The sequence below is a fragment of the Limulus polyphemus genome, unplaced genomic scaffold (genome assembly GCF_000517525.1).
Source record: "Limulus polyphemus unplaced genomic scaffold, Limulus_polyphemus-2.1.2 Scaffold7697, whole genome shotgun sequence".
Classification (NCBI taxonomy): domain Eukaryota; kingdom Metazoa; phylum Arthropoda; class Merostomata; order Xiphosura; family Limulidae; genus Limulus; species Limulus polyphemus.
Window position 1 is genome coordinate 2613 of NW_013673307.1, and position 10339 is coordinate 12951.

At 33.1% G+C, this 10339-nt stretch overlaps 1 protein-coding gene across 1 annotated transcript in view; it reads left to right on the plus strand.

Annotated features, from left to right (window-relative positions):
* The first annotated feature begins 64 nt into the window (after window positions 1-64).
* Window positions 65-10339, plus strand: part of LOC106474798 (clotting factor B-like) — a 12416-nt gene continuing 2141 nt past the window's right edge. Inside the window, exons 1-3 of the mRNA XM_013935488.2 lie at window positions 65-97; window positions 441-700; window positions 7030-7196. Coding sequence (XP_013790942.1) covers window positions 448-700; window positions 7030-7196 — 420 coding nt within the window. The 5' untranslated portion in view covers window positions 65-97; window positions 441-447. The remainder of the gene's footprint in view (window positions 98-440; window positions 701-7029; window positions 7197-10339) is intronic.

Below are 10339 nucleotides of genomic sequence, written 5' to 3' on the forward strand. Positions count from 1 at the left end.
GAAAGAATAAACCAGTTTTAATTTAAGAAAAGACTTGTGTCGCTAAAGTTTCGTCGGAACGAATTTACGGAAAATTAGTTAACGAACGAACGGAGACGTAACAATATTTTTCCTTGCTGTAAAAGCTGTAACTTGTAATAATATATTGATGGATAGTGCTGTAACTTTTTAAAATTTTCAGCTTTAATCACTTAATTTTAATCATGATTTTTAGTTACCACGTTAGTTATCTTACATCCAGGTTAAGCCATCACTTGTTATGAGTCCCAGAGCTCAGAAATTTTCATACATAAAATAATGGATGTTTTTTTTAACAATGCTAAATATATAATTATCTTTGTACATCAGACAATAAAATATTTTATTTCTAAAAGATAGGGTATGCATGTTTCAAATAATTGTAAGAAAAGTATATATTTATTCATTTTTCTCTCCTTTAGACAATTAATGTCCGATTACAAGGCTCGGATTGGCCAACTGAATGCATACGAAGGACGCTTGTATGACGTGGAGGCTATTAAAGTCCATGAAGGTTACGTAAAAAAACATTATTACAACGATATCGCGATCCTACGTCTGAAGGAAAGCGTTTCTTATTCTGATGCCGTAGCTCCGGTATGTTTGCCAAACCATGTACTTGCACGACGAGACCTGACTGGAGTTTCCAGTACTCTGTTAGGCTACGGAGATCTTTCCTATGGTAAATGGCTATGAGTTATTTTTATTTTTCTTATATTTGGAATTCTGATTAAAAAGTACTCTGTAGCACTTTTCATACACACGAATTCAAAAATGAAAGTGTAAAAACGAATTAAAATCAATCACTGGAATCTTTCTAATTTGATTGCTCCCCCCAGTACAACGCTAGAAATCGGGTTTCGATGCCCGTGGTGTGTAGCTTTGTGCTTAACCGCAAACAAAGAAACTAATTTGATTGTTTATAGTAGTGGTGAAGGGTTACGGTGGTCTGGATTTACGGAATACGTATTCTAAAAACCAAATGTAAAATAAATCCGACAACACTTGAAACAATGCTGTTTGCTTCCTGTGCTTGTATGTGTATGTGTAATTAGACAAGCTCTCAGAATTCGAGAACAACAAAACTAAATGTACAGTATTTGTCATATATAAATTAAAATAGTAAAAGTTTAGTTCTAATACTTCAACTGATTAGAATTTAAAACACGTGTTCAATAAGTAAAAATAAAGTACTGAATTAAGTTTCTCTTCATCTGTACAACCCTAATTAATCAGTCTACAACACATCAAGAAATTAGAAGATTAGGAATACACGTGGTAAAAGGATCGACTTTCAGTTTTTGATTCATGTTGCGAGATTGAATTACTTACACCAGTTCTTTTAGCTCTTTCATAGATCTAATTCATAAAAGTTACTGAAATTGCTACAATTTAACATGAAGTATACGTAGTAAACTAAATAAAACTACACAGAGAATCCCACTATGGATTACAGAGAAAGGGTATTGAATGACAATAATGATGAGTTACTGTAAGAAATGGTTGCCAGAGAGATAGAAAAAAAAAGCAATGAAACTGGATAGGATATCATTATTGACGTGAGGAATGTTCTTTTGGGGTGATTGGGATAACGGCAGGATTGTTTTAAGAGAGGATGGTGCAAAGGAATATGTAAAATGTTATAATAATAAGATATTCCAAATGAATAATGGTCCTGCAGTATAGCAAAGAATTAATAAAATATTGAACATCGTATCAATCCAATATACTTTATCTCGCCCTTAGACACACTCCCTGCCAATGTCAGCATCTATTTGACTGTCATAGCTTTTCCTAATTTGATATTCCTCACAGGCTGCTAGAGTTGCACAACCACCATATTTCGCATCATCAAGCGACTCAAAATAGACCATATGATACAATATTCTCGCCATCATCTGTATCGTCACGGTCGTTCACATTTGTTTCTACTCCTACGAGATTCTGAAAAGCAATATACAGATCCAGCCTGTTGAGCATACGTAACAGTACACATCATGCGACTATTGCAGCTTATTGCTCACTTCAGTGAACGAAATATGGACCAGTCCAGTCAGAAGCAAGCTGTGCGTATGTCAGTCAACATAGCAAACCAAACCATACAGGACTGACCTTTCATTCTTCTTCTACTATTTTTCCATTGCTTCTCTTTTGATGTAAGCTGCTCGACCAGTCTTTTGATCTGGAAGTTCGTGTGAATCAACTAATGCAATTCAAAATCACTCCACATGTTAATGTGAACACTGCTGTACATTTGCTTTAGGGCACTGTGATCTATGCACCAAATTTACTGATAACTGCACATATTACCCAAACATCAAGTTAATTACTCATTTGCATGGTATACTGCTGTGATACACAGTAGGTTCTCATTCCAGTCACTTTACTAGGTATCAACAAACTTAGTGAGCATATACTTGACAGTCTGCACAACTCATTCAGCTAAATCATGACACTCAGAGTAAATTACACACGTTCACCATAGATAACACTCACAGACAACTGAGTTGAAGTTTGTTCTTGGATCCATGTCAATCTCTCTAGATGTCCTTACTCTTGTTGTTCACTGCCCAAACAATACATCAGTTATGGACTGCATGGAGTATTACCTTTCTGTCTTCTTAGTGAATTAATTAGTAATGATGAGTGGTGTATACCATTTATCTCTTTCAGTTTCAGGATATATTATGATATTCCTCTGCAGAGAAGAACCTACAGTTTTACTTGATGTGGCCAGACCATGTTTACTCCAAGGACAACGTATGCGTCCACACTATCTTCTAACTCCTGGACATGAATGCAGCCAGAAAAATCCTTTTCCCCATCCTTTCAGTAATGTGTGATCTCTTCATTGTGCAAAGCCCAAATCATCTTCTATTTTAGAGATATGGAGACCACTAACTGGATTACAGAATAACTAACTTGTTTCTGTACTATATGAAAGCAGTATAACACATAACCATACACGCACGGTTGAAGTACTTATAACACGAAACATGCTCATGACCCTTTTGACTAAATCAGCACCGTCTTCACTTGAACAAACGAAAGGAAAGCAATGGTTATTCACTATAAACTACAGGAAACTAGAACTTTGTGGAATGTCACTTTTGATAGTTGATGTTCATTACTAAAACTAGCTATATTATGTATTTCTCAAATAATTCATTTCCTATCAATATTAGCTCCCGAATTGTAATAGCACAACTTTCTAAGAAAATTCTGAAAACTAGTAATAAAAGTACTTACCCTGAGACCCTTGGGGGCAAATGATGCCGCCACCTGGGTTTACGCAACTGTTACGTAATAGACAAATTATGCCACCTGAGAGTTACGTGATTGTTACGTAATATATACACCTTAGGATTATGTAACTGTTATGTAATAGTCACCAAAGGGCGTAAACGTCATAGTACACCGAAGTGGCACTAGAGTGCGCATTCCTAGGGCCACGAAGTGGTACCAGAGGGCGTGTTGGTATGATGAGTGCTTAGATAGTTCGCGAACAAACCACTAGAGAGTGATGTAGATCCATGTGTCATTAATTTTATAGTAACAATCAAAGTCGAAAAATTAATATTTTATCTAGTTTACATAACATTGATTTTACAGTTATCACTATGAAAAGTTTTTATCTCTACTACAGTTTTGCTTTATAAGTAAAATATTAAATCTGCTATTTTAATCTTATAAGCGGATGGTGTTACTAAGACTCTATGGGCGGACGGTGTTGCTATGATTCTATACGCGAATGTTGTTACTAGGTGTATTGTATGTTTTATAAAGGTGAATGATGTTACTAGGTATATTGTGTTACTAAGGTTCTATAGGAGGGTGGTATTACTTGGCAAATTGTGTTATTAATGTTAGTGCTGCTAGGGCAGATAGTTAAATAGTATGATAAACTCATGTGAACATCATCAACACTGTCGTGTAGATATAATTATATGTCATAAAAGTTACAAATAAAACAATTATTTCAACAAGACAACTATTATAGCATAATCTATTAAATATGTAAGATTTTATCATACATACTACCTTAATTTATCCATTATTTGAATGAGCCAGTAATTTAATTTATATAATTTACAATCATCTATTGCTTTATGTATAAAATGCTCAACTAATTAATTAATCCTATAGTTTTGTGCTTGTATATCTAATTTTCATGACGTACTTTTTGCATTTTTTATCGTTTTATATGTAAAACACTTATTAATATTGCTAATTCGTTTGTTCTCATTTTATAACTAATATATTATATAACATCTATACGTCCAGAAAAGGATGCTTATTTAAATTTCATGTTTAGTTTTATAAGTTGATTTGTTCTGGTAAAGTTCAAGGATCTATGTAAATAACTATGTTTAACAATTACTAAATTTTCCCAAATCTTATTTCTTGATAGATTAGAGCTTTATGGTTTTACAGTACAAATTATAAACAAATTTATAAACGTTTATCTTTATCTTGCACACATTTCTAACACACACTAATACTGTCGAACAGGTCCAACTCAAATGGCGCTGATAAACTTATTTAGAAAACATAAAGGGAGGAGACGTTGTCACGTGGTCAAACAACCAGTTCTCTCTTAAAACTTACAGAATAAAATATCAATAGCATTGAAAGTAAAGGTCTGGAGTTAGAAAAGTTTTTAACACACAGACATGCGCCTTTTTTTTTTTGTCAAATTAGGGACAGATAGCCCTTGTGTAGCCTTGCACGAAATTCAAAAACAAACAAACAAATCTAGTTTGTAAAATGTACGTCATCATAATTATGAAGAGATGTCATATTTATGTATTTTTTACATGTACTTAGATTTAATTATGACGATATGTCATATTTATGTATTTTTTACAAGTACTTAGATTTAATTATGAAGAGATGTCATATTTATGTAATTTTCTTCATTCTTCTTAGCATCTTTTATATTAAAAATCGTATACTTTCTGAGAACTATATAGTCTATGTCACCTGGTGGTGTGATGCGATTAATTGTGGAAGTATTTATTTATATCCGTAAGTTTCCTGTCTGTTCTTGTGATATGTGAGTTACTTGTGTTGTTGACAATCGCGCCCAAGAATGGAAACTTGTTATACTTTTCTGTTTCCATTGTGAATTGTCGTCTGTTTAAATGGTTCACGAATTCTGGAATCGTGTTGCCATATTACGAATGTAGTTTTTAACATATCTGAGCGAAATCCAGTGTCGTAGAATCGGTTCCTTTAGGGTGTTGTCATGGAAATGTTCAGTGTAGAAATGACTGAGCGCTAATTACAGGGAAGAGCTTTCATATTGTTTATAGTATTTATCTTGATGGAAGTACGTTGTGTTGATACAGAAAGTTGTGAGCACTATTGTTGTATAGACTTTCAGTTGGATACACTCTGTGAGAGTTCTATCGTTTTCAAATTATTGCTGTAGTACCTTTAGTGTTTCAAGGGTTGATAGGTTAATGAATAGGTTGGACACTTTCAAACTGATCAATATACTCGTATTCTTTTATACTTTTGTCCGAGAAATAAACACCCTGAAATAAGGAACATCTCCGCTTTTTATAGACTTTGAATTTAAAGACATAAATACTTAATCAGTTAATGTCAGTATTTTAATATAAGTGTGGACTTGGATTATTTACAGTAGGTGTCTGTGACTTGTTGGCGATAAATTCAAATAATAAACGAACAGCACACAATCCACTTGTTTAAAAATAATATATTCAAAACAAGTCGAACGTATGTACAAAACGTATTTGCACTATAAGATATCACAGTTGTATCTAAAATTTTAAATAATGATCTTTTCTTGTCAAAAGTCCACACAGGCTGATTCAATTACTTTAAAATCCAATTGACAGGACGAATTATTTTTCTCTGTCCTGTTTCTTACTAATCAATCTACGATAAATTCACTTACTAGAACTAACTATCTCGAACTTTAAATAATTGTCTCCTTTTCGTCAAAGTCCACACAGACAGGTTCAATTACTTTAGAACACCCTTTTGACAAGACAAATTATTTTCCTTTATATCTGTTAAATTGTGAAACTCACTTTAAAATATTGCCCTTTATGGCTAAACTAACAACCACGCAGTCTACCTTTACTTTCACTAACTTAACGTTTTTTGACTTCCTTCACTTAACTTTTGTTGGTTACTACAGTTGTATCCAAAGATTTAAGTAATTGTATCTTTTTTTTCATCAAAAGCCCACACAGACTGATCCATTTACGTTAGAAGCCAATTGACAAGATAGGTTATTTTTCCTATCTCTGTTGTTACAATAAAGCTGTGTAACACACTATAGAAATCATCCGTTAAGGCTAATCACTAAAACGCGGGCTAACTTCACGTTTTCTTTAACTAACTAACTTATTTTCTTGACTGAACTTCGCTTAACTTGCACTCGCTTGGTCTCATATATATATATATATATATATATATATATACCTTGCCTAATCTGAGGCCTCGAAGTTTCTACAAACTATGAGACGCTATGATGTAGTGATACTCACACAGCGAGAAAAGCTTAGAGGTTTCGAGAAAGATGATGTCATCAATACTACAACAATTGAACTACACACACAATGTACGACTCTTACCGAGTTACGTAGCGAAATTTGTTATAATTATTGCCTGTAAAATAATTAACTTTAACACTTTTGTTATGAAAACTAAATAATCGTTAAATATTAGACACTAAACAGTCTTGTATATCCAAGAGTTAAATGAGTTATTACCTACCACAATTGCAGGTTATGCAATTAGCATCTAGTAAGGTTATCAGAGATTTAAGAACAAAAGAAAGAAAGAAGGGGAACATCATATAACATGGTCTCTCATATAGTTTTTTTCTACCTTAACAGGTACGTTCAGCGAGTGTCTATAATTGACAAAAATAACAGTATATTGATATTCTAATTATAAAAGTGTAAAATGCTAGCAATTTAAATTTCCTCTTGAATATATAGTTCTTCCATCAAGTTTATATCATGTTGACAGGTGGTCCTAGTACTGATGTTCTCCAGGAAGTAAATGGTATTCCTGTAGTTTCTTCGAGAGATTGTAACAGAACTTACACACTTTTCCCACGTTCTCCTTTTAACCGAGGTGTTACAAAACAATTCATCTGTGCTGGGCTGACAGAGGGCGGAAAAGATGCCTGCCAAGTAAGTTAATGTTTTCATTTCTACACATATTACAACTGAAACATGTAGTACACAATGATTTTCATATCATTTGAGATATACAATCACCTTTTTAACAGTAAAATACAAAGCTCTCTGTATGTTAACAAATAAATCATATTCTATCGCATTTACACATTACGTGTGTTTCAGGAAAAAGTTATTTTTTAAAACGTTTTGAAAATTATTTTACATCTTGTAAATCCTGTTTCAAAATTCCTTATAAAAAGCTCGCTAAAATAAAGAATTAACTTTCAAGAAGTAAGATTATAATGTGTTATTGTGATCTAAAATTGTACATATATGTAATTCATCACCATGTACATGTTGGGGCTAATGATGTAAGGAAAAATGGATCTGAGGAGCTTATTGATAAGTATAAAACATTGATAAATGCATTTAAGGAAAGGGGTCATAGCTTGATTTTGTCAGGGATATAGCCAAGGATAAATTGTGGGGATGAGATACTAAGTAGGTTACTAGGATTGAATGCCAGGCTTGGATCAATATGTAGAGATGAGCAAATAGGCTGGTTGGATTTGTGGGATAATTTTATTCGGAAAGTTAATCTTTTTGGAATGTATGGCTTACACATAAACAAGGCAGGGGCTAGCATGTTAGCAAGGACTATTAACTCAGCTGTAGTGGTAGATTTAAAAAAAGACTAGACAGAGGTGAGGACTATGATATTAGTAAAATACGAAATATAATTGACAGAAAAAAAAGATCAACATGCGGCATAAAACATGAACGTATTTTAAAATCTATGAATCATTGTTACTATTGTAATGTTAGGAGTATTAGAAACAGATTGATGAGTTCAAAGCAGTTGTGTAAACTGGGGATTTTGATATTATGGGTATCTCTGAGACTTGATTGGATTTGGACAATTTTGATGAAAGAATTTTATTTTAAATAACAGGCTACAGATTATCTACTAGAGATAGAGTATTGAAAAAATGGAGATGAGTATCTTTATATGTGAGGAGTGAATTGAGTTGGAGCATATTAAAGAATATAGCACTGAGGCTGAGTCAGTTTGGGTTAGTGGATATATAGGGTAAAGTCTTGTAATTGGGACTTGTTATAGACCAACAGGTCAGAATGTGGAAGTTGATGAGAAACGGTATAATGAGATCAGAATGGTAGCTGAAAAAGATGTTATTGTGTGATATTTTAATTTCAAGGGTACTGATTGGGAAGATTTCGATTCTGACAAAGGGGGGGGGTAGGTTTTTATAAATTGTCTAATGGAAATTGTTCAAGATACTTTTATACACCAATTGGTGATAGAACCTACAAGGGAGGAAGCTATATTAGATTTAGTATTTTTATACACCAACTGGTGATAGAACCTACAAGAGAGGAAGCTATATTAGAGTTAATATTTTTATACACCAATCGGTGATAGAACCTACAAGGGAGGAAGCTATATTAGATTTAGTATTTTTATACACCAACTGGTGATAAAACCTACAAGAGAGGAAGCTATATTAGAGTTAATATTTTTATACACCAATTGGTGATAGAACCTACAAGGGAGGAAGCTATATTAGATTTAGTATTTTTATACACCAACTGGTAATAAAACCTACAAGAGAGGAAGCTATTATTATATTAGAGTTAATATTTTTATACACCAATTGGTGATAGAACCTACAAGAGAGGAAGTTATATTAGATTTAATATTAGCATTCGATGTGAATATCATAGACAGAATTGTGGTTGATGAGCATTTAAGTACAAATGATCATAGCTTTATTAGGTTTGAGATTTTACTACATGTAGAATTGAAGAAGAATAGTACCCTGATTCCAAATTTCAACAAAGCCAATTTTGATGGAATGAAACATGATTTGGCTTCTGTTGTGAGGGTAAAAATTTATTTGCATACAGAACATACATATTCCCTACAGAAAAGAAGGGCAATGGAGCGGAATAAGCCACTATGGTTTAATAAAGGTTTAAGAGATCATATTAGGGATATACATAATAAATGCAAGAAATTTAAACTTACTGGAAATAATAATGACTTGGAGGACTATACGAAATCAAGAGAGCTGGTTAAAAAGGAAATTAAAAGGTCAAAAACTGTATATGAAAGAGGATTGGCTGAGAAAGTTAAATCAAACAATAAGGAATTCTTTAGGTATATGATGGGTGGGCAAAATGTTAGGATGTAGATTGGTCCTCTTAAAATTGATATTAGGGAGCTGATCTAGGAAGATTATGAGATGGTAAACTTATCAAATTATATGTTTTCTTCAGTTTTTACAAAGGAAGATACAAGTATTATGCCTCAACCAGAGCACTTAATGTATGGGGAAAATACTGATGCAAGAGATATCATTTTAAATTCTGAAATTGTAAGAGAAAAGTTGAGAAACCTAAAAATTGATAAATCCCCTGGACCAGACAACTTTACTCCTAGAGTTTTAAGGGAACTTAAAGATTTTATTTGTGAACCACTAACTAATATTTTATAGGTCATTGAGTAGTGGAACAGTATTAGAAGACTGTAAGTCGGCTAATGTTAGTCCAATATTTAATGGAGATGATAAACATCAGTAGTTGGAAAAGTTTTGGAGGGTGTGATTAAAGATGCATTGCAGAGTAGCAGTTTGATATAGTATCAAAGAGCCAGCATGGTTTCACTAAATGAAAGTCTTATTTAACAAATCTTCTGACATTATTTGAGGATGTTACTGGAAAAGTTGAAGGAAATACTGTGGATTTGGTTTACCCTGATTTTCAGAAAGTATTTGATAAGATGCCTCACAAAAGACTTGTTACAAAAATTATGTCTGTGGGTGTAGGGGAAATGTTATTAAATTGGCTGAAGAGTAGTAATAAATGGAGTTAGATCTGACTGGGTCACAGTTACAAGTGGTGCACATCATGGCTATGTGCTGAGTCCTCTGTTGTTTGTTATATTCACTCTGGAATGACTAACACAATTTTGAAGTTTGCAGATGGCATTGAGATTTTGGAAGTGGCTAACTCTATCGAAGATGCTGCAGACTTACAAGGAAATTTAGATAATTTGATGCATTGGGCGAATACATGGCAGATGATGTTTAACTATCCAAAATTTAAGGTGATGCATGTAGGTTTTCACAATTCAA